The sequence below is a fragment of the Vanellus vanellus genome, assembly GCF_965231255.1.
Source record: "Vanellus vanellus genome assembly, chromosome: 4".
Lineage (NCBI taxonomy): Eukaryota > Metazoa > Chordata > Aves > Charadriiformes > Charadriidae > Vanellus > Vanellus vanellus.
Genome location: NC_138909.1, coordinates 16,361,743 through 16,388,034, shown reverse-complemented (window position 1 = coordinate 16,388,034; position 26,292 = coordinate 16,361,743). Strand labels below are relative to the sequence as shown.

Here is a 26,292-nt window from a genome sequence, read left to right as displayed (position 1 = left end):
AGCCTTCTTTAAAGCAAGACTTTTTTATATATATGTGAAATCACAAACTCTAAAGAATGGCTAAGCAACTTAATGACAACATACAATCAAGGCTTCTACAGTTTCAGCCTACACTGATATATATAAAGAAAATGAAATTGAAAGGAGAACCTTTTAATTTTGACTTTTCACCCCCCCAACAGTTTCAGAGAAAAGGATATTCTTTACTATTCCCGGTGTTTTCAGTTTTTTATAGCCAACATAGGAAACAACACTAACTACCTATTTTTAAGCGTACCATAACTCAGATCTGCAATGTTGATTAGATTTCCCTCCCCACTACCTAGAATCAACCCCTCTACAAAATTGTTTACTGCTTATGAACACTGTACTATTTAAAAGACTTAACTTCAACTGAATTCTTTTATTGAAAGAGACTATAAAACAGAGAAAGGAAAATAAAGTGAGAAACTGCTGGCAAAACTTCATAGGTCAAGAAATTATTTTAACACTTTCCAATACAAACGGGCAGACTCACCATCTAGGTAAGTATGCTCAATTTTTTTTAAGCACTTGGCCTCTAAGATGTGCTTTGGCAATGAATTTCATGGGCTAATTCTCATTTTGAATTAAGGACCACAAGCGAACACAATCTGCAGTCCTGGAAAGTCATAACAGCAATCCAAAGAAGATAAAGCAATTGTCTCAAAGTTTATTTTAATTTTGCTTTCCACAGTTTGCCAGAAGTGCTACAGGCTGGAAAGAAAATCAGCTAAATATCTGTTTGATACTTTGCCAAAAATTTTCTTACACAGTTTCCCTCCATCCTCTTCCAAAAAAATTCTGTGTACATTAGATACCATACAGCCGAACTACAAATGCTGTTGTGTCTTCTCCAAGTCTGTATTTGAACTGCCACAATGTAATCTGGTCTGCTCTCTCCTTTTTTCTACTAATATATGAGGCACATTCAAGCCAGCCTGGGTACAGAGCTAACAAGGCACTGAAAACAAGGGTCAGGCAGCTGTGCTTTAAGGATTCAGATGAGCCCAAATTAGTGTATTTTCTTTTACTAAGCTTCATACACTTTATAAATGGAAGAAAAAAAAAAAAATCACAATCTAAGTAGACGTTTATCATTATATAATAAAGATAATAAGAATGAACATTGACAATGTCTATCCAAAAGTTTTTCCAAAAAAGCAAAAATTCTGCTATGTTAAGTCTGTCACAAGCTTATCTGTCAATAGATAAGTCATATGTGACACATACATCACATATGTGACTCAATAGATAAGTCATATGTGACACATACATCACATATGTGACTCAATAGATAAGTCATATGTGACACATACATCACATATGTGACAGAACACTGGTAAAAACCTACTTATTTTTAAAACATTTATTATTTCTTATTCCTATATTTTTAGTGGGTTGAAGAATTCTTCTGAAATTGCATTTGCAGCACGCTCCTAAGGCCACAACAGTAGAATAAGACAAGATTTCTATTTGAACTACAGTCATATATTTACTGGCAGGAACGATGAATTCTCCATGCAACTCGTATGTCATCAGTGGTTCTGGAAGGCTTCTGTAAAACAAGGATGACATAATAAATTTAGCTATATTCTTTTGTATTTACTCTAAGCAGGAAATCCTTTCAACATTCAGTAGTATAGTCCTCACACTGGATGCAACCATTGGTATCGTGGCCCTTGAATTCAGTGATTCCCAGCGTGAACAGACAACTTGGTAGTATCATGAAAATAAAGACTAAATACATCCATTCACCTTCCATTAGCTGAAGTGATGCCTCAAGTCTATCACAAAGCATCTTTCCAAATTACAAGACTGAGACTGTTTCTCAGATGAAGATTGTACACATATACTATGTAATTAATTCTTCATTAGTGTTTTTAAAATACAAAGAGTCACAACTGGGAAAAAATAACGGTCCTAAAACAGTAAGTTTGCTGAACAGTAGCCATTCACAAATCAAAATTCTAAAGTATTTCAAATGGAAAAATTGAAATTGAAAACCTTAGCCATCAATGAAAAGTGCACTGAATAATGGAGTTAAAACATCAGAGTTAAAGCCTTCATTTATTAAGTTGACTTTACAGATGCTTATGAAATATGGCGTAAACACTCAGATGGGAAATACTGTAGGTGGGAAATACTTCAACATGTGCACTTTTTTTTCTGACTTACTTTAGTTTTTTTGCTTTCCTACACACTGTAAGAGAGACTTTTATCTTGATAATAGTTCTTCAGTATTCTTTGATAGTGGTTGCAGTAATACTTCATTCAATAAAACCAGCAGATTAGCATATTAAAAATGCTGTAATTGTGTTACACTATGAGAGATACACAAAAGTTCTATGTTCTTAAGCAATTTAGTAATATACCTTGATCAGAAATTGGCCAAGCCATTTGAATACAGGACACATCTGAAATTCTTACTTTTAACACTCAAAATATTATTACTATTGCACCTAGAACATCAGAGCAAGGGCCAGAAGGAAAAGAGGACAATATTAAAAATTCTATAACCTTTTCCCTTTTCATTCTACCACATTAAAACACAAAAAGGCAAAAAACACTTTTAACAATATCGGCTGACTTTCTGTAATGACTCTCAGGAAGTTTTACCAATAGTTCAGGTTTCTGAACCATCAGAGAAATGCTTATGTATCTAACACAGAAATGTTTTGGGGCTTCTCTCATATGAACTTGAGTATTAGTGTTGCTAAATTATTTTCCTTCCCCTAAGACAAGTAACAAACATGGTATTTGCACAAAATAGAACCTCTACTCCAAAACACAGGAAAAGTAAGATAGCTTAACACACTGCACAGGAGAATTAGAACACAGAATTCATAGTCAAATAAATAAATAAATGAGACAGGCAGGCTTACCGCAGATATTGCTTCATTGCACTAGTAATTGTCTTCACTTCCCAATCTACAGAGTTTTCCAGGTCAACTTCATTGCATGTTTTTGCATCTAGAAAATAATCAGAAAGAGAAAAGGAACATGAAAAAAGGGAATTCTAAATCAGTATGTCCTATGTGAACAGCAACACATTGAATTTGATTATGTATTTGTTTACATGAACGTAGAAGCAATATGTCCTTCTTACTATTAGTTAAAACTAAGACGACTTAATATCCAAACCTCTTTATAAATTCTACTTCCGTATTGTGTTTTAAAAAGTATTTACTGCTGATTTTTTTCTTTAATGAAGGATTAAAATTACTTTCATTTAAAAAGATCTCTATAGCAATTGATATTTTCACACCCTTTAATTAAACAGAAAGATGTACACAAACACTGAAAGACATACAACCGTTTAGAAAAAAGATCCACTAAGCATAACTTATCTTTTCCTCTTTTCTTTCATTATTTAAAATGCAAGTACACCTTTTTGAATTCTTTCCATAGATTTACTTGTAAACTGTTATTTTAGACTGCTGATGAAAATAGCCCAAGTGCAGTATGACCCTTCTTTCTGTGTGAAAACCTGTAAGAGTTGCTTCAAAAGTATAAAAAGGACTCTCCTCTATAAGTAACTTTCCTCTACAAGATGGCCTGAACGTTTCCCTCACTTGATCAGTTTTAGTCAAAGGGAAAAAATACTTGCTTGCTTGAACATTTGACAGGTTCACAGAACTCCTCCCATCTTTTACCAGGTTAGCTGGTACAGTCTTATAAGAAGACAGATCAAATCGAACACTCATATGTCTGAATGACCCATCAGGTGGAAGATTTTTTTGACAGAACATAGAAAACAACACAGCACACTGGAATGTTTTGCAATCAAAAAAAAACCCTTTTGGCCTCAAAACAGGAAGCAATAGCTAGTTGACACAAGAATATCACATGTATATGCCAAACTTAGCCCAACGTATTTGGTAACTTCAAGTGCTTGAGCTTCTGTTATTATTACTGCTATGTGTTTCCATCAGCCACCACAGTAAACTACAGCAGTCGCTGACACAGATTATGTGTTGACCAGTTCATACAACTCAGAATTCATTTGTTACTTTGTTTGTCAGACAAATGACAGACACATTTAAAAAATCAAATTAGGATCCCTGATTAAAGGTGCAGTCCTTTTTCTGGGACTAAATAATTCTGTTCTAAAGGCTGTGCCAAGCAATTATTTCTGTAACTGAATATTCTCCCTCATTATATCAATTATTTAAATCTCATTTTAAAATACAAGTCAGATAACATTTTCTACCAAATTGTTACTAACCAACCACCACCCAATTTACTCAAGATTGTCTCAGGAAAGAGGTGGGTTTTTTTTTTCCTCTTTTTAGCATGCTAGCTGTTTCTGTGTTCAAATTCTCCTTTTTGAGAAGAAAACCTTTCCACTGAATTAATTAAATAAAAACTGCCATCACATCAGAAACTAGTGAACTCTATGGGGATTTTGTTACTAAACCACATATAATATCCAGTTTTTAAATAACTGCTTAATAATTATCAACATTTTTTACAGTCAAAGGATGCACTCAGTTATGTGAAATTTGTTGATGAATTTGGGGAGGAAAATAACAAGCATCTGAATAACAAAGCAAGCCTCTTAAAAGCAAAAAAATAGAAGATATTGCTGATATTGTCTTGGGACAAAAAATAAAAATTAAAAAAAAAATCTGGGCCTGTTACCAATGCCAAACAATCGCTAGTTTCACTGTAGAAGCCATCAAGACATTTTTTTCACTTTTGGTTTGACCATTGTCCTACGTAGCTCTGTGCCCCACCACCCCATATATTTGACTGCTCCCGCTCTATTTTTCCCTCTACTTCAAACATCCCAGGCCATTATATGAACTGGAACTTCAAAAATTACTCTACTAGTTTTCATGCTACTTGTTCACATAGCAGCCACTGTGCACTGAATGGCAACTTTAAGCATATAAAAATAACCATGCACATTTATGGAACAGCTTTTGACAGTTCGGCGCTAGATTTTATGCAAATCTTTCTGACAATAAGGGAGCTAGAGTTTATAAAAACAGTCCAGTTCACTAAACTAGGTTAGGAGGAAACTCTCTCTGCTTTCATATGCAATATGCCCACTGTAGGAGTGTATGCATACTGTCATTTACCATATATAAAATAATACGGAATTCAGTGTAATTGTTTTGAAAGCTGTTGGTTTTGAAAAGGCAGAGGTACCTGAAAGTTTTCTTCTACAATATGTAATGTCTGGCATTTTACACGCCAGGCAGTATCAGAAATCAAAACTCAACTCATCAGTAGAAGCTCCAAGTCCTTAACAGTCACTTCACCACCAGCAAGGGTCTGTACGAAAGCTGACCTATATAGTTTCTTGCATGAAATCTATGCAGACAGCTCGTATGAAATGAGCCACATCAGATCTATTACGTAGATCATAGATGTAACAGGAATTGGTCCCTGATGCATTTCAAGAACTCCTGACAGCTGACAACACACTCTCAATTGCTTATAACAAATTCCCATAACATTGGGAGTCCTGACTTTGTATCCCTTTTTACAATGATACCAGATTAATTTAACATTTTCTCTTGAAATGTAATGAGTGTTTTCCTTACCAAATGCCTCACTTAAATTTAGACAAGATTATTGCTGCAAACTAGATCAACATAGCACAATGCTAGTTACAAGTTAACTTCAAGGACTAAGTTAATTGCAAAATTAACTTTTTTTTAAAAAAATGTATATTTAATTGCTCAGCCTCATTTTACAGAAGACTTAGTTTCACTAGATTTTTACATTAAAGATGAAAAGCTGTGCATTCATAGTATTAGAAAAGCATGTATTGGTCTTCTCATAATCTCTTGACTCTCAATGTACTTTCCCAAATTTTATAGAAAATATTCTGAAAAAGATAGAAAACTAGATGCTATTATGTCCCTGGTTACCATTTGGAAGACTTTTTTTTTTTTGCACTTTGGGCCTTTCAGACTGTGAACCTCATGGTCAATGACAGGTAGCTTAAAATACTTTGAAATCTTATCAAACATTTTAAAATACAGAAAGTTAATATGAGGTTTCTATGATTCTGAAAAGGTCTTTCATATAAAAGGGTATCTAAGAGTATACCCAGAGACAAAAGATTAAAGATTAATCAGTCATTTTAAATTCTCTGTACCACTGTATATCAAAAAGAAACCCTCTTTATTCTTCTCTGAGGACAGATAGATAAAGAGCACAGATAGGATCGCTTTCAACAAATCATCAGAAAAAGAGCACCTGCTTGCACCCTAACTTTTTTCTGTTCGGTATTTTGCTTTGTCTTGATACCACTGTATTCTTCCTATTTCAAATAAATATATCGGTCTTGGGAATGACAAAAAATGTTTCTAATTTTAAAAAATAACTTAAAGCAGATGCTGGAATCCCCAGTAAACTCTTCCAGCTGCTACTGAACCACTGGCAACTTCAGTCTATTTAATTTGGATACCACTAATGGCAAAGATGAAAATTTCCCTGCCAGACCTGCACGCCCAAGCTAAGCCAGTAAGTAGAAAACTGAAAAACATCTTAAATTATCAAATGCATTTAATCGAGACTCTGAGTGATAACACATCATTCTTCCTATGATCAATGGCTAAAGACGGTTATTGTTTATTGAGGCTAACTCCAACACAGATAAACAACCATGAGAATCTGTTATAGATCAGTCATTTTTATTAATCCCAGTTCATATTTCCAAAAAGAGCCTCTTGCTACAATACTTTAAAGATACAGGCAGGTTTATGTGCACTAATGGAGAACTTCAGGGTGCTGTTAATATTGATTAAAGTAAGATATCATAAATTAATATTTAGCAAGGTCATTATGACAGATTGATATGACATGCAGGTCCTCAAGCCTGATGTCTTATCATTTCTGAAGAGACAGCCTGCTTGAAAAAAGAAAGGAAGGAAAAGAAAAAGTCTTACAGGTGGCACTGAACTGACAGCAGCATATAATATAAAAGCGCTTTGTCATTCACATAATGTCTGGGGTAATGAAATGAATTCACTTTCTGGCTTCCTCCAGTTTGCAGTGCCAAAGAACACTGTGTTATCAGCACAGATGGAGCATGCATGGTTCTGGAGAAGAGCCTGGTGCAAACTGCAAACAAGCTTCTTTGCATACCAATGAATCCCTGAGAATCAGACCTTTGCTGTCAAGTGACAGGTTTGGAAGCTCTATAAAAAATGAACTAATCCCAGTGGTCTTGTCTGACTGCATGTACTGTCAGTGCTCAGGACAAGAAACTGGGAAACACGACACATCTTGCAGTCATGGCTACTACTCTGGTGAGAGATATCAAGCAGACAAGAGATTTCATCCAGGTGCCAATACTACTTTTTTTTTTTTTCCCCTAGGGACAGCAGGGTGGCAAGAAAACTACAGTCACTGGAATTAAAGATGCATCAAAATTTCCAGAAAGAAAGTCACTGGAATTAAAGATGCATCAAAATTTCCAGAAAGAAAGTCACTGGAATTAAAGATGCATCAAAATTTCCAGAAAGACAAGGGGGGGACAGAGTTTCTGGGAATAATTTTATGAATCAAAAAATCTTAAAAGCTACACATGGCTAACTAGGTATAAAAGAGTCTAAGATGTTACCCACTTATCAGAGCTATACTACTAAGTTTATAAAAACAAATCCTTTATCCATCTGTCTCCCACCTTGGCACATAGTTATTATTAATACGTATATCATATTCCTCCTCTTAAACCAAAGAGCTCTTTGCCAGTGGGCTTAAACTAAATGTCTTATTTTGCACAGTGATTAACTAAAGACGTGCATGGGCGTGTACACCTGTACATCTTAGACAAGGGAGAAGAAAGGTGGAAACTTCAAACAATGAAGCATTAAGCTTCAAACTTCCTTGAATTTGGTATTCTGAATTTTCTGATCAGACCCTTCAACTTAGGCTGCTTTAATCCCACTTACATCAACCTTGCACAAAGCCCACTATTTGCTCCTACATGTCCTACAGCAGTTTTCTTGGTTTATTCCTACCAACTAATCTTGGTCTTGCTAAACCAGGTGAATTGACAATGATATGGGGATTATTTGCATGGACTAAAGCAAAGTACATTTGGCCCATATAAAGAACAACTACAGGCAGATGCTTTCAAAACTACATATTGACAGTAAACCAACATGAAATAAAATATTGAAAAAATGATTGTAAAATAGAGGCATACCCATCAACAAAGTCAGAAGTCTCTGGACCTTTGAACTCACCCCCACAACTCTGTACAATCCTTGGTCATTTATACCTGTTACACAAAAGGAGGAAAAAAAAAAAAAAAAAGGCAGATCAACCACAGTCAAATTTAGCATTAAAACTTTTCCTGAAGCAACAAATTTTCCTCAAAGACAGAGAGACTACATAGTATTAACACAGTCATGCGAACAACATTATAAATAAAGTACTGCAAGAATCCTTTTGTTCTTCTGTGTTTTTAAGATAAGTTCATGTTATGTTTTGATAACGTTTCATGTATCTCAATTCCACTTCAGAAACCAGGAGTAGAAGCAAACAGGGAGAAACTTTTGCTTGGGGGAAAAAAAAAAAAAAAAACAACAAAACAAAACCAACCCCAAACACTGGCTTTTTTCAGATTTTTTGAATCAGCATCCACATTCTAATAATGCAAGAAATGAACCAAGAGCTAAAATGCTAAATTAAGATTTCTTTATGAAATGTAATTTTGCTTTTTTCCAAATATGTGGCTGAAAAAAAAAAAGAACTTGGATAAAATAAAGAAAAACTTGAGCCTATTCCCAGTCCTCAAAACTAGTGTTTTCTCAAGTTTGTAAATGCTTTTCATTTAAGACACAAGGCCTCTTTCCAACCCACTGTGGTCCACATACTAGTTATGTCCAGAGGCACCATCACAGGTAACTGAAATCGGTACTTCTGGTTTTACTTAGGATGAACACAGTAGCCATAATCAGCATAATATTTTCAGTCTCCTACTCTCATTTCACGTGGACACTGGACCACTTTCCTCTGCGTCCTTCCATCCTCTCACATTCACTTCTCTACCTTTTTCTTCCTCTGCCTTTGCCTTCCTTCACCATACCCAGTATTATCCCCAGGGAAGTAAAACTATGAATATAAATTGAAGGAAAATGGGAGAGAGAGAGAGAAGGAGCAGGGAAGGAAAAGAGCACAATAAGGTACGTCTTTGTTTGCTGCATTGTTTTAGAGCCTATATAGTGGGAGGTAAAATATTACAGTTCTGAAGCTGACACAGATGTTTGAGGCCACATAATAAGCAGCGATCTACAACCACTACCATACTCTACCCCTATATTCACATTGGCCAGAAAGAGTAGAAATGCCACAAAATACCTGTGTTTCTACTCCAAGAAAACCTTTTCAAATAACAGATTATGTGGTATTCTTATTTAAAATATCCTTCAACAAGGGAAGACTTGTGGAGATTTCCCAGTTTCAATACCAAATCATTCCAGCCCAGAGAAAGAAAATTAAAACCAGTCATAGAAGAAAAAGTTTCTTCCCAAATAAATATTAGATGAAGTATGTAAAAGTCATTAGCCTTTTAATGAATTACTGTCAGACACAACTATAATATACAGCAATGACTCTCAATACGGTGGAGAGAACTCCGCATTTTCTATCTCCTCCTTCAAATTTCTCAGAGGTGTCCAGGTACAAAAGTAACACCAAGCTTTTTAATGCTTTGCCAAAACGCATCATGTTTTTTCATACAATGTCCTCCACTACTTTTAGTACCACTGAACAAGCCTTCTGCATCATATGCAAGAAGCCAAAAAACTGAAGAAATACTGTCACTGTCAAATACCACTCAGCTTTTGCTTATCTTGGAAGTTGTTTCATGACTTCCTGTGCTTCTAACAGTAAAACTAGGGGGAACTAAACTGTGCTGACCCCAAACATACATTTACGGGTTTAAAAATAACTAAGGTCAAACCACAGAAACTACTGCTCAATATTAAAACAGGTATAATATGCCAAAGTCTCTGGAGTTATGAGAGTATTGCAAGTAAGACAATCCTCCAGCAATAATAATGTGTCTCTAATAGCAATTATCAGATAATTGATCAGTTTGAAATTCATCAACCTAAAAAAAGCACAGCTAATTGCTAGTAGACATCAAGAGGTGCAAAGAGGAATTAATATTTCAACAGAGTTTTCAATGATGCCTTTAAATAAAACATCATTTAAAGGGTATGTTTAAAGTATACAAACTTGTTTTGAAACGGTACTATTTCTAATTTAATCTGCGCATTTCAGATCTTCAGCAGATCCAAGACTGATAATGCTTGGCATTTACAGAACACAATTGACAAGATGACTCATTGGAAGGAATAGCTTACCACTACAATGTTGAAGGGTTCAGACGCTCTGTCTGCCGGCTCAACCAGTCACTACTGGCAACTTTGAGCAGTAAAGCCCCGCAGCATAATTTCCTGCATATTTACATTATCTCATGATGTTTGGCTGTCTGATACCAGAATTTGGCACAGGTAAACAATTTGTGAAACACGCTTAGAAAAATAAGGTATTGTAAGTAAAACAATAATTTATACTACTGTAAGCAACATACGCAGGCAAGTTTACTTTGTGGCTGGCATTGTACACGTGGCTGACAGACTAGTAATATAGCTGAAAATGCAACTTTTTGTATCCAACTCCATAGTACAGAAACAGTCATACAAACGACACTCTAAATTCAAGGTAATGCCAGATTATTTTTTTTTTTTTGTTACGTGAAAAGGTTTTCTACTTCTTCCTCATCATCTACTTTCTCTCTCATGAGCAAACAGACTGGACAGACAGCTCAATGCTGCCATCTCTCTCTGCAACTCAGATTAGCAGCTCCGGTAGTTCTAAAATAAAGACGAATGCTGCTCTGGAAAACACTTACCTACCACATCCTCACAGAAGGTACGACCAACTACTTGCACACAAAAACATGCACAGAGACTTTACTACCGCAGCAAACAGCTCTTCGATGTTTCTATAAACTTTTAACCCGTTGTATTATTCCCAGTACAGAATTATAAATAAAATACTCCAAACAGAATCCCAAAATGTTCCCTCAGAGACAAAAAACGGGAGCACATCCAACCGGCATTGTGCTCAGTATGTGAGAGACAGGCTGCATATCTTGATGCCTCAGTGTCGCCTACCAGGTGAAGCATAGCCAATGTCTTAAAACGTGATGCTGAATCAGAAGCCTACATGCATTTTAACCAAGACACTGCCTTTGGTTCTTCTGTTCATTCAGAGCAAATAATTTCCTTCTTGGCTTTATAAAGGGGAACGTAACAGAGTAAAAATTATCCAGCCATTGACAAGTTTATGTTCAATATCTCTGTTATGCTCTTCTCTCTCTGAATACCAGACTTTTTCTGCTATGACATGACAAGACTATTCTCAGTTTCCACCCACACTAGACTGTCCTCTCTTTCCACCCACGTCAACCTCACACCCATTATGATTAAAAGAGATAAAAACATGGCACACAAGCACAGTCTCTGAAGAGGCATCTGTCCTGTTTTCTTCTGCTGAGCACAACTTGCCTTTGATGTGTTATCATTGAAGTAAAATAATCAAGTAAAAATTGTTTTAAGAACAAGTATAGGTATAAAAACTGCAGCCTGAAAGATGGATTTTCTTCATCGTACAACTATTCAGCCAAACCCTTCTGAAGGAAATAACTGAATGTTCTCCCGGCCCTCCATTTGTTTAAATCAGCAGACATCAGCAGAAGGTCCTGCAGGTTCTGCAGGAAACAGAAACTAATCCTTTAATTCAGGATGCTTCAGTTAGTCTCATAGATGAAGTCAGGATTTTGTTTGTTAGGCTTTTTTTTTTTTAATGCAGTTATTGTTAAGTTCAGAATTGATAAACAGACAATCATCAACAACTGCTTGAAATGCAATGGATGAATCAAGTTCATTGAAACAGAGCTAGGTGGATTTCTGAGTTCCTGGCAGGTAGCACCTCACTTAAACCCATTCTTGAAACCCTGGCAAAAGAAATATTTATTGAATACTGATTTTGGTTTTTTCTTAAGTACTCCACAAAACAAAATTAATAGATAAAAGTAATTTTCACTGGTAGTAATTACCACAAAGCTCTCTATTGACTGCAGGTCTTACAAAGGCTGTGTACAAGGGACAGTGAAGCTACAAGATCTCCAAGGACAGGAAATACTGCAACTAACTTTAGTAACTTTCATTTTCTTCCAAGTATGTTTCAGGGCAGATCCTGAAACCAACCCACACACAGCTTATCTTCTGTCTTGAATAACAATATTAGGTGAGGTTACACATGTATTTTGCACCTTCTTGCATGCCCCTAAATCAAGGCATAAAGCACAGAGTGGACTTGAACCACCACTCAGTTTAACCTATCCACCCATAGCCATGAGAAGAAACCCCCAATCTAACCCATTTTTTCCAAACAGCCACTTCATGAAGAAAGTTTTCACGCTTTTTCCACAGTTATGTTCTTGTTTCACTTCCCTTGCAGGGTATCAAAGAAAGAAAAAAAAACACCAATAGACTACTTGAAGAAAACTATTTTAACACACCTGTAGATAGTAAAACAAAATATAATGTACTCCACACTGCTTACAGTAAGAATGATGATAAGGTATTGTAAGGTAACTGTTCACTATGCCGTAGACCAAAACCAGACTTTCATTACATGACGAAACACTACCCTTTTCATAAAATCTGCCTCATCCAGTGCAAAGAGAAAACCCAGTCTATATTGAAGCAGGTTTTTGCAGTGAAGGCAAATTCTCTGTAGGATGCCAGCTTTATCTGCAGTGTTTCCCAGCTGAAATATTCAGAATGTAAATGCCAGTAACTGAAATTTTAAAGTGATGAGACAGGCAAACCTTATTTGAAAAATACTCGAAAGAACAGAATGACCAAAAATAACACCACATAGAATATGGTCTAATCTGGAATAACATCTTCAATGCATCAAACAGGACTGATACAAAAAAAGTCCAAGAGAAAAAGGATTTCTCATACTTCTTGCTGTTTAAATGCTAAATTCTTAGTGTCACAAAGGCTGCTCAGTCTTACTAATGATACTGTACAGTAAGTGCATAAATGGAAGACACTGCTTTTAAGTAAGACCCTGCATTGACAGGAAGTGTGACCAACCCATTCTTCTGTTCAGCTATCTTATTTAAGCTGGACTGCGATACAAAAAAAGATATAAATATTCTGCTCTGCGCAATGCTAAATCTCTAGAAAAAAAGATACAGTTCCTGAAAAATCATAAATCTCCCTTTGGGAATTGGAAGGAAGGTCAACAATTTAGGAAAGAAACATGCCCAAGTTATACAGGGTCTGTGACACAGAGCCTCTCCGCATTCACAATCCCAACTACCTCTTGAAAACTGTCTGCACGCTGACCTTTCTCTTCTGTCTCCAATTTTGGAGGTACAAGAGTATATGCATTAATAAGCCTGACAGCATCCTTGCCTCTGGTTTGAGGCTAACTCCACCAGAAGTTCTTCAATAGTCTTTGTTATTCACTTGCCTGCTCAGCTCCTGTTCTTCTGTCTTAAGTGACAAAACAGAACACCACCATTCAAAGTCGACAAACAGAATACTAAAATTAATTAGTCTGTTCCAACAGCAAAGCAAAGGTACAGGAATTGCTTACAAGACACAGGCTTTTTTCTCAGCTGTTAGGCACAAACATTGTCTTCCTTTGTCAAGAGACATCCTATTACCCCCTTCTGAGCACTTCTTGAAAACACATTTATTGAGGGAAAGCCAGTCTGGGACTGGACAGAAGGAAGATCCTGCCCTGGTCAGTGTTATCAGTGCAATATCTACCAGGTTAAGTCTTTCCCGGAGATCTAATGGAGACTAGATCATGCGGGCTTTCTTTGAAAAGCAGACCAGCTGCTCCACCCTCTCCGCAAACAGTCTCGGTTGAACATTACCTCGCGTTTCAACAGCACTGATGCACTTTTTGATGACAGTGAAACCTATCTTATCCAATTGTGCACCTAAAAAGCAAAAAAAAGTTTGAAAAGTTTTAAAGCACCATTACAATTATGTCTTTCACTGAAAAATAAGGCTGGACTTAATCACATAGCTAGTACTTCTCAGGCAAAACTGTAAATATTGTGGAACAGGAATACTTCATCACTTTTTCGAGATTAATTCCCCATTTCTCCTTCACAACCCCACTCAGCCAAAGTAAAGGCTCATTCTGGTGGTAGCGGCTTAACTGAATCTGTTCACAGCATCAGCCTTTGAAGAATGGGATCTCTGATTAGGTACATATGTTGGCAGATGCAAAATGGAGCTTGCTTACTGCAACATGGACAACATCTGATGAGAGTTAACCAAATGGGACAAGGAAGTACTTATGACGAAAAAACATAATCATCAACAGCAGAGCTTTTACTGAGTCTTACCCTAAGCCAAAGAAATTCCCACACTAAAGATAAAGGACATGTATATAATTTCACAGCAGTTAATGATCTGACTACATAAAAGCAGATGCATTAACAGGACAACAGCTGAGATCCAGCATTCCTTTGTTGTTCCTATCTTACTTTTTTTCTTCACATCAAAACTTCATTTAAAAGCTTATATTGCGCAAAACTGCCCCTCCGTCAAACATCCAGCCTCATTGCTCCTGGGGACCTGGTCTTGCACCACAAAAATAAAAATCCATGGAAAAACTTCTATTCATAACACCAAGATCCAGCCTTAACCACCAATTTATAAAAAAAAAAAAAAAAAAAAAAAAAAAGGGCGCAAGGGCACAAGCATAAATTGCCTGATAATGCAAGAAGGATAACTGTTTTCACCCATTAGCTTTCTTCTGTTAGCAAAGTATATGTTGTTTCAAGAAAGCCATCTCTTCCCAGCTCTGGAGTCCCCAACATAAGAAGGACATGGACCTGCTGGAGCGTGTCCAGAGGAGAGCCACGAGGATGATCCGAGGGCTGGAGCACCTCCCCTATGAGGAGAGGCTTAAAGAGTTGGGGCTGTTCGGCCTGGAGAAGAGAAGGCTCTGGGGAGATCTTATTGCAGCCTTCCAGTACCTAAAGGGGAACTACAGGAGAGCTGGGGAAGGACTTTTTACTCGAGCATGTAGCGATAGGACGAGGGGGAATGGCTTTAAACTGGAAGAGGGCAGGTTTAGATTAAACATTAGGAAGAAGTTTTTCCACTTTGAGGGTGGTAAACCACTGGAACAGGTTGCCCAGAGAGGCTGTTGAGGCCCCATCCCTGGAGGTGTTCAAGGCCAGGATGGATGTGGCCTTGGGCAACCTGGTCTAGTGGGAGATGTCCCTGCATATGGCAGGGGGGTTGGAACTCCGTGATCTTTAAGGTCCTTTCCAACCTAAACCATTCTATGATTCTACTTCCATATTATGGTTCACATTTTAAATCTATGCATTCAGGTTTTTGTTGACCTTTATGTTCAGCTGTGATTGCTTTTAAAACCATTCTTACGCATTTTAACAGATGTATACACACAATCTGGATTAAGAAACTGTGATGCATTTACATACAGATTAACCCTTTTTTGAGTCAATTTCAAGCATGAAGTAAATTGGCAAGAACAATCAGACTGTTTCTCTAGCTTATGATCAGTCCCACAATTCTTACATATGTACTAAACTGTGTTACTGTGAAAACCCATTAATTACAAAATCCACAAAAGTATATTCAGAACTCAAGGTTAAAAATAAAATATTTAACTATGTTGGATCCACCGAAAAAAAATTACCCTTGCCTTTCTCAACTATAAAATGTTAACAAAAATCAGCTTTAATAGTAATCCAAATACTTACTTCCCTCTCGTTTTGCATCTGCTCTATTCAAATTGATGAACAGCTAATACAAAAAGAGTAAAAAGACAAATTATTTTAAAGAATTTTGTGAAACCAGAAGCAAGACACCCTCAATCTTAATGCCCAGAAGGCACAAATACAGCTCTTTACAGTTAGAACATATCACCTCTATCTACAACAGCTCTAACAGCAGGACCAGAGATCCATGCCTCCTCAGAAAGCAGATAATTGCACTTTTTAAGGAGTGAAATTTTCTAAAAATTCTCAACAAATACACTTCCTTGGGGAGCAGAACAATGTTAGTTATAGCCACTGAAATTAACTGTGATTTACGTGCTCCATATTCCTGTTTCTCTGCAGGTTAATTTCCCACAGTTCAAGTTCACTCAGAGCATTGTGAACTGCTTTGATGAATCCTGGGAATTACATTCCCACTCAGCATTCCCAGAAGTTGTGAGCTTATTGGAGAGTCCAGCTCAGACAACATGTGATGGTAATAAACACCTCTGCAGATGAAACAAGATTTTTACAACAATGATGTCAATAAAACCTACTGCTAAAGTCCCCAGTAGCCAACTACTAGGGACAGACACGACTGTGTCATTGACTACAAAACCCCATTATTTTTGGGCCACAAGACCAAGACCAATATAGTATTTATGATTGTAAGAATAATCTGCAGCGTGTTTCAATTCTGCAGTTCAGCCCCATTTCCTGATGTGCACCAGAAATTAAGCAAGTTCAAGTACAACCTCATTCCCATTGAACTAGTTTGAAAAAAAAAAAAAAAAAATACCACCATATAACTAACTCATACAAGTCTTGTCACTCGAATGCAGTATGTCAGCATAAGGCTAAGTGGACATGCTTATACTAGACATTTTCTAGAATGCCAATATCATCATTGTGATGACAAACCATTTATAAAAATCGATGCTGTCATTACAACGAAAAATATCTCATATCAGCATTAACAGTAATCTATGCTGAGCTTTACTGATTTACTCTTCTGAGTTTTATTTCACTTTTCTTCTTTCTTCACTGAATCTATCATTTTGCAAACTACATAATCCCAGTTTATTAAAGTATAAATGGGATCAGGAAGTGGGGGGCAAGAGAATTTCTCCATTACGCTACAAAGGAACATTAAAAACAAGTCACTTACAGCTTCTTTTCCATCCAAGGCTTCCATCCACAGCTTCCTGTCCTCCTCAGAAAATGCCTGCATGGTCACAGGAACTCCAGGCCTGCAAAAGCATCAACCACACAGAGTAACTGCATTCACCAGCAGTTAAAGCACTGCCTTTTCAAATTCTACTTCTGACCACAAGCAAAAGCCCATTGCCCTAAAAGTCAGGTTTGTGGGTTTTTTCTTAATTACTGAACACTGCTCATCTTTAAAATAAAAGGCATAGAACTGATACACATGGTACAAAATAGGGAAGGATAGGGAGAAAAAAGGGAAATAAATGTAATTTGCAAACTATTTATTTGAAATTGTTGATAGCTTGTTGATTCCCACACTTGCTGGGAGTTACCGAGCTTTGTGAATTCTAAATAAACTTACTCTTGCACTGCTGTGCTATTACATAAATAATGGCTTTTGTCAACTTATTTTATGCTTAGTCTTCAGCTTAAGAGCAGCAACAATTATTATAGTTTTCCAGTAAATCTCTTACAAAAATAATCAAGTCTTAACACCGTATCTCATTACAAAACTCCACTACTGCAACTCTCCTAAAAGGCAAGGATGGACAACTGTGGGACGTAGGGATTAGTGAACAGAGATTAACATAAATCTACTTTTGTGTTTATATAATAGGAAACTAAAAAGAGTAATCATGTGGTTCAGCATAGTGTACAAAGCAAAGAGAGTTAAAAGCAGAACAGGTTGTTTAGGTAATTACTTTTCTGCCAATTAGAAAACAAATTATTATATTCAGCCTGCCAATACTATTGGCAAATTTGTAAGTCTGATTATATAGAGATGGATAGAAACAGAGAATTAATTCATAACATTCTCTCCCTCTCTTTCTCTTTTCTATTAAATCTATCTTCAAGTAGCAAAATAGCTGTAGGGGAAAATGTTATCTAAAAACAACAGCACAGAGAAAACCAGCACAATACTTAAAACTGTAACAGTCTACACCCCACATTCGTATTTTTAAAACTAGAGACATTTCTAGTTCGTTTTCACCTTGCCATAGATTTTATAAAACCACACAATTAAATTACAGCGTAGAACTCTATAGGTACAAACACCTCCTGCTCAAAATCTCTTTTCAGACAACATGTGAGGACAAGGCATGCACACACCCTCTGGCAATCCAATCTAAACTCGGAAGACCCAACTATAACTTTGGAAAATGGCAGCAATCAAGCAAATAATTCTCTTTTGATTAGTTAAAGCAAGGAGACTATTAAGCCATAAACATGGAATCTCTTAATATTCTCAGTGATAGACATTGAGCTCATTGAGTGGGTGAGGGAAGTCTTGCCTCAATTTCTGCAACTAATAACCTTTATGACCAAAATAAGCTAATATTGGTATTAAAAATAAAAGTAAGCAACAGCTTCTTGAGCCATACCAGCTTTTTTCAGTGCAAACTGGCCTGCTAGAAGTGCAGAGATGCAGCCATCAGAAACATGTAAACTTAGTCGCTCGGTAGAAAAAAATACCCAAAGTAATTAGCTAAATTAACCAAAAAAAAACCCACGTGCTGATTTGTTTTTTTCTTTTCTACTTTCTTTTACTAGTCAAAACTAAAACCATATGAGTTATTTTTATGCGGGGCAAACTTTCCTGCTTTTCGCTAAAGTTATAACTGTCGAGTTATCAAAGAGTATCACCTAGAGGCAATACACCAAACTCAGTATATGCTGCATGAAATATTATTTATTTGCCTTCAAATTAAAGTCAAAAGAGGCAAAGCCTTCCCCCTCCTCTTTGTCCTGTATTGGTAAAATTAAAATATAAGTAGTATTTCAGAAGTATAATGCTCTTTATCAATAGAAAGTCTTTTTCCTACCCCGAAAGACCTCTACTGTCTCTTTACTTACATTTTTCTACATTTACTACCATTAGTCACCTCCACTAAACATAATGGAGCACTGGAAACAGAAAACATCACTTTCCAGAGATTCAGCTAGGATCCTAGCACCCCCAGAGCTTATAGTCATAAGCATCAGAATTTAAAGAAAAAAGAATTGTATCAGCTTTCTTTTTAAAAGAAAAATCTATAAATATTCAGCTAGCTCCAAACTATGCTCAAGTCACGCACAAGGCTGATCATTTGCTACTGAAAAGTCCTTCCTAAAATTTTACAATCTTGTCTCCTTCCACAGCACAGGAACAAAGAAAACCCCATAGCCAGCTGTCAATCTGTATGTTATTTTTTAACTTGGACAAGCCGAGGGATAAGTGTGCCCTGAACTGATACCAAGGAAACAAGCTAATGGCCTGCAGCACAGAAGTAATCTCCATGGGAACATCTCAGTACTACACACATATATTATTAAAAGAAAAATGTCTGATATCAAGGTCACAGTGGACCAGTTGTGTCTATTATATCTGGACAGAAAGATGGATTAGATTTTTCCCACTTTTCCCAGAAAAGAGAATGAAAAATTGTTTTGCAGGATCAAGGAAACACTGCTCTCCATCCATCTCTGTTTAACTGCAGATACCCCACTGAGCAGAGATGACCCACAGAGGCGGGTGGACTGACATTTCTCACGGTACTTTTTTAGTAACTTTATCAGACACAGTTTGAAATCTGTATTCACACTGACCAATACACTGACCCAAGACCTTAAACCTCTGCTCCCTCTCCTACTCTTGGGACACAGTGTTAGAAGAGTTAAGCCACACACACACCCCCCATCAAATCAAAAATGCAAGTTCAAACCATGCTGTAGACTTGTGACAAATGCCGCCTGAGCTGTAAATGGGTATCTTGCCATCTGCCACGTGACCTGGAAGTTTTCTGATGCAGTGGTAGTTTCGCATTGCTTTACCTATTACTTGTTACAGAAACAGGCATGCCTCAGGCAGGCCAGTCTGACTGGCCATGCAAGCTAGGCACAGCCTCTGACTGTGCACATGCATGCGTTCCTTACCACAGACATATCTGCAGACCATTAGCAATCATAGGACAGAAGGCCCTGGCAGCATTTGCCACACTGCATTTAAACTGAAGGGCACTGTGAATTTGATGGGAAAAACCCCCAAAACCTACAAAGCTTGAAGACATACTACATGATAAATTAAGAGTGTATTGGTATCCTTACTTATTGGTATAAGTAAGGAGCAAATATATCAGTTAAAAACAGCTCAGAAAGGGTGGATGCAAAAACTCAGCAACGCTCCACTAATTTCTATCTACCATGTTCTGCACAGACACAGTCTGCACCAAAAGATGGCATTCCCACAGCCATGCTTATTTGCAGTATCCTCTAAATTGAATTCTCTCACCTTCATAAATGAAGGAAGACTACACTGCTGACGAAAAGCAATATTTATAATCTTTTAAGATTCTTTTAGCAAAATAAACAATTCTTCTCTTTTGAAATAAAGCAACAAAATGGTAGCACTTCAAAAAGGCAGTGGCAACAATATTGAGGATGTGCTGGATGATTACATCAGCCACAAAAAGCCTCAAAATCCCAATGATCTTATTTTCAATCTGAGAATCAGGCAAAAACCCTCAGCAACACGTCACTTTGGAAAGTAGGCTTGTGATAGAATATTGTCATGACTGTATGAATTATTGCTGCTATCATAGTCTTTCACTATAATTACATGGACTTCAATTTAAGCCATGTTTCTTCAGTTCGATAACAGCAATTCATAATAGTTTCTCTAACTTTTCTATGCTTTTCTTTTATGTAAGCTCAGACAACACCTACATTTCAGTTTAGACCCTCACTGCTTCTGCTACGCACAACTGAGGAAAATCCAGTGAGCCATGGCAGTGCTTGCCTGCTCCTGCAGTGACTATTTCCCATTGGCAGTCTGAATGAGCATTGAAAAAATAAGAAGAAAACACAACAGTAATCTTACAGTAATATTAACTACTACTTATAAAGAGTCCTTTCTAGTGTGTTTCACAAGCTTACCTTTCCGAAGCTTCTAAGTCAAAACAGAATCGCCTGTCTATAGTATCTGTATTTCTTTTGGTACAATATGTAAGGATGAAGAGTTCTTCATCACCCTGTGAAAAGAAAGTTTTTTATATGCTTGATCCAGTAATTGAAAGCTTCAGTAAACCAGCTATACTAACCAAGTAAGGTAAATTTACATTCAAATAACGGCAAAAGCTATACTGAAAGCTGACACTTGCAAAAGAATTCACTTATGGTTGCTGTTCAGGTCTCTGCACAACAGCACATAAATTCCATGGTCATTTATGGGACATAAATGCAAAAACATCGAGTCCATTTTAGCTGGTACTTTACATCATGACATAGTACCATGGTAATTCAAACTACCAAAGATATTTTGCTATAAAGATTTTGCACATTACAATATAACCACACAATGAGTATAAGAGACTTCTCCCATTTTATGTCAGATAAAGATTTCCGTAATAAAGGCTATTGCTACAGTAACTAGAACAAAGTGTTCTTTAGTGTCTGTAACCTGTCTTACAGAACCAGTCCTTTCTTCAAGGCCAACCAACACTAGGATCATATTTTACCCTTAAGTATTCAGAAATCAAATAAATTCATCTGTGAATGTTGCATGAGTTTACTGGATTTAATCGGGATTAACTGTACATTTTAATTATGTCTTGTCTTATTGAACTTCTCCAGACACAGAAAGTTGTCACTGAAGAAGTAATTGCATTGTGGGTTTCAAAATGGGACATCTTTTAATAAAATAGCAAAAAATGGCTTCGTAAGTGTTTTAGAATGCTGAATGCTTACACACATACTATATTAACTAAAATGGCTTATTACAATTAGAGTAAATCAGGATAAAAAATTCATAGAAGTACTGAAATGATTAAGGAAGCCAAATGCCAGTAATTTTCAGTATGGCAGGTTGTCCAGATCTTTTGAAAGATTCTTCCAAATTCAATATATTTGTAAATATACACAGCCCTCAAAATGATGAAAGCCATCTCCCCCCTGCTCAGACTAATGGGATATAATACCCTGATAAAATTCCAACAACATGATTTCCTAACCAAATTTGAAGATAGGGCAGGGTGCTGCATTTACAGGAATATTGACTCAAGCATTATTTTCCAGCTTCAGACATCCTTTTTCCTTGCAACAAAATGCATTTCATCCATATTAATGCATTCATTTAATGTGTCATCTCTGAAGGTGCTGAGTGCCCTCAATTCCCAACTATTTCAATAGGAATTAAAGCCATTTAAAGATCAACAGAGTCTTGGGTCTTGAATATTTCAGATGCTATCAAAGATATCTGAAATTACATTCAGTTGTCAGTACAAATTATATTCCTATTAAAACACCCTTTTCTAGTCCCTCTTCTAGTATTTATATCTCTGAAAGTAAAATCTGACTGGAGTTTGTAAGAAAGAAATTTCTAAGTTCATTGTATTTTCCTGATTTATACTTTAATAAGTTAAATGCCTCGTGGATAAACCAGATTCTAAGCGGTGAAACACTGTGTGTTATCTATACCATGTTCTCTGGTCTTCTAAAAGGAAGCAATTGAAAAGTCTGCAGAATTCTTATCTATTAATCCATCCGTTACTTTAGGTTAATGTCCTTAAATGGCAGACTGAAGAAAGAAGAAAAAATGGGGCAAGAAGGAAGAGAGAGAAAGTACTTGATACATCTTATCTGACACATCCTCTGATCTCGATGCAGGGCAAATATAAGAGTAGAATATAAGAAAATATGCTTACAGCTTTCCCTCCTGATCTGTGTTCAAACGGGATCATGGTGAACTTCTTTGTCTCTTTCCTATATGTGCAATAGTGCTTCACCCAACTGGAACCAAAGGGAGCAGGCCCTATATAAAATGGAAGCATTAAATAGTGTTTTCTTCTCCTGCTTTCCAAGATGATACTTGAGCATCCCACTTAATTTCTAATAATGAAGTATTTAAAACAAAGGTATGAATTAAGAACATTATACAAAGTAATAGAAACATTAACCAGTGCTCACTATTCTAAAAACTGATACAGGTAGTATTTCACATTTAAGCTTATTGACAAACGGAAAGAATTATTAACATATCTTTGTCTCACTACTACAGACAAAATAATTTTTCCCTATAAAATAAATACCCCTTGGAAACTTTATTTAGGCAGAACATGGAAACCTAGTTTTACACTTGGTAACTTGAAGCTAAATAACTGCAGATTAATGCATTTGTGTTGCAAGCTCTACATTATCTACTGATTAAGGTCTGAACTCATTTTCTGACGCCAAAACTCACTCCTAACTGTTCATCAGTGCACACCCTATATAGAATACACTTACTTAAGAGCCCAGGCTAGTGCATACAGTATTATTGAGATTTGCACCATAATGTTAACTGTTAAAACTTGGATTCTGACCCTGTTTCTCCTCACTATTAATTTTCTTTTTTTATAAAAAAAATGTCTGCAAAGGAATCTTCTCTTTTGAAGGACTCTGCCCCAGAGTATAAGGGAAGGCCTTCACGAGTGGTTCAAGCTGCAGAGGATTTCACTGCTCCCAACCCGGAAGGTCTCGTATCCTTCTCTCCAACACAACCTCACGCGTACCTACCTCTTCTGACTCCTTACAGCTGATTCTAAAGCTCATGATGACCAAGACCAGTGAACTGATCTCACAGAATAACAATTTTTCTTGCTTTTTACTGCTAGTTCTCTTAAAACTTATTTCCGAACACCGTAATACCAATGTTTCCATCAAGAATTTTGTAGAATCCTCAATTTACGGAACATTTTACAGAAGTCTTTGCTTAAACAGTAACAAATCAGGTATCATAAAAGTAAAATCTCTCATCAGAATAAGCAAACATTCTATAACGGCACACATCTAAAAAATATGATCTATGCATAATTTTTTAAAAGAAAAAAAACCAAAAATAAATTATTTTGTGGTCATTCCTTAAGCAGTAAGAGCTCTGTATCTTATTCAGCTTTTTTACTAGAGTGAGAAAGATTTATAATTGGTCTAAGTATTGACAAGACAAGATTTATGACATGCACCTTCACAGCAAGATTTTCAACACTAGCTGCCTAGCATATAGCCTGCTTTATTTCACACTATTATCACAATTAGGTAATGAAACTGTATCACTGAACTAAGGAAAAGACAGCCAATTTCATCATATTAAACTAGCCCAGTTTTCAGACGCTAATTTGACCACTTTTGTTGTTGTCTCACAAACGTTTGACAGTTCTATGGGAGGTCATTAGTAAGAGATTAAACATAACATGAATCACTTCTATCGGTCAAACAAAACCTCCCTGAATTCAATCACCTTTGCTACAAACTGTCACACTTTCAGCACCACGCTCTTTTTACGAGCTGCGGTAACACTGCATTAGAGACTTTGAACATTTACTCTGGTGACTCTAGTTAATAAACTGTAAATTCTTTGCGCCTTCATGTTACCTGTAGAAATAAAACTTGCCTGTATGCACACTATGGGCACTATAGGAATACAAAAATACACCTTACTTTTTTCCTGTACGTAGAGATAGCCTTCCATCGTGAAGTTATTTGCTCTTTTATGTTCCTGAGGATTTCTTCTGATCTTGTTCATGAGCTCCTCTACCTCTGACCTTGTTCCTTCAAAACGATTTCGTGTCTAAAACAAGATGGCAAAACCCCATTAGTAGAGAGAGTAGAAGAAAGACTTACTTTTCCTGGCAGATAGGAGTTACAGTAACTATTTATAAAATGAAAGAATGATTCAGACCATTTTAGGAGAGTCAGTGCACAATTTCCATATATGTTTACTCTTCAAGTTTTACGATATTCTTCAGAATTAAAGCATGGTTTAGATATTAGCTGTTGTAACTGTGGAAAGAGTAGATTTCTAAAACAATGTGCTGACCTGTTCAGAAAGAAGTGAAATACTTGAGTAGAAAATTACTTTGGATTTGAATACTCAAGTTTCCTTAGAAAAATATTACTACAGATGTTGACTGGGAAGCAGCTCGGAGGAGAAGGATCTGGCGGTTCTGGTAGACAGTAAATTATCCATGGCCCAGCAACGTGCCCTTGTCGCCAAAAAGGCCAATGGAATCCTGGGCTGCATAGGGAAGAGCGTGGCCAGTAGGTCGAGGGAGGTCATTCTCCCCCTCTACTCTGCACTGGTGAGGCCGCAACTGGAATACTCTGTCCAGTTTTGGGCTCCCCAGTTCAAGAGGGACAGGGAACTGCTGGAGCGAGTCCAGCGAAGGGCAACTAAGATGATTAAGGGATTGGAGCATCTGCCTTATGAGGAAAGGCTGAGAGAGCTGGGACTCTTTAGCCTGGAGAAGAGAAGGCTGAGGGGAGACCTTATTATGGCGTACAAGCATCTAAAGGGTGGGTTGAAGGAGGATGGAGCCAGGCTCTTTTCAATGGTTCCAAGTGACAGGACAAGGGGTAATGGGCACAAGATAGAACACAGGAGGTTCTGTTCAAATACACGGAAACACTTCTTTACGGTGAGGGTGACAGAGCACTGGCACAGGCTGCCCAGGGAGGCTGTGGAGTCCCCTTCCCTGGAGATTTTCAAGACGCGCCTGGATGCAGTCCTGAGTAATGTGCTCTGGGCAATCCTGCTTTAGCAGGGGAGTTGGACTAGATGATCTCTAGAGGTCCCTTCCAACTCTGAAAATTCTGTGATTCTGTGACTTAATTCATGAGATATCTTACTAGTTGTGAGGAAGAAGAGGATTTTCTGTGGTTATTGAGAAAAAAGTGACAGGAAGGTCACCAACAGTGTACACCCATTGAGACTATACACATACCAAATGGGTATGGGTTTTGATCATCCACAAGCAGACGCTTGCAAAAAAGAAAAAAAAAAAAACCAACCCAAAACCAAACACCACAACCAAAGTCCAGTTGATTATTATTCCTGAATGTCACTCATTCCAAAGTTTGCAAGCAGCCACAAGAGAAATATTTATTAGAATATCAGTAAAACCAATCAGAAAGTAATGACACCATCCACAATTACACAATAGTACTACACAAAACAACAGAGCACCTCACACCTGACATACGAAACTCTTCAGTTTGGTCTGAAAAACACTGGCAATTGGCCTATGAGCAAATAATAAAACCAAAACAATCATGGTAATACCTAGTTTTCTCCACACACACACGTGCCCAAATTGCACAAACTGAAAACACACATTTAAATTCCAAGCTGGTGTTTTCCCCAGTTGGTATATGTGTTTTGAGAAAAGCACATACTTCTCAGATGCATGCTTATGTGTCTTGTTGCTTTCTGAGAGACCTTTATTTTTCTGACAGTGGATGAG

At 36.9% G+C, this 26,292-nt stretch overlaps 1 protein-coding gene across 1 annotated transcript in view; it reads right to left on the bottom strand.

The window, feature by feature from the left end:
• ARHGAP10 (Rho GTPase activating protein 10) overlaps positions 1–26,292 on the bottom strand; it is a gene marked incomplete at both ends in the record, with an annotated part of 154,114 nt that overhangs the window by 57,518 nt on the left and 70,304 nt on the right. Inside the window, 9 exons of the mRNA XM_082482767.1 lie at positions 1,518–1,576; positions 2,904–2,991; positions 8,192–8,266; positions 13,964–14,029; positions 15,836–15,878; positions 17,001–17,082; positions 20,954–21,048; positions 22,720–22,826; positions 24,491–24,620. Coding sequence (XP_082338893.1) covers positions 1,518–1,576; positions 2,904–2,991; positions 8,192–8,266; positions 13,964–14,029; positions 15,836–15,878; positions 17,001–17,082; positions 20,954–21,048; positions 22,720–22,826; positions 24,491–24,620 — 745 coding nt within the window. The remainder of the gene's footprint in view (positions 1–1,517; positions 1,577–2,903; positions 2,992–8,191; positions 8,267–13,963; positions 14,030–15,835; positions 15,879–17,000; positions 17,083–20,953; positions 21,049–22,719; positions 22,827–24,490; positions 24,621–26,292) is intronic.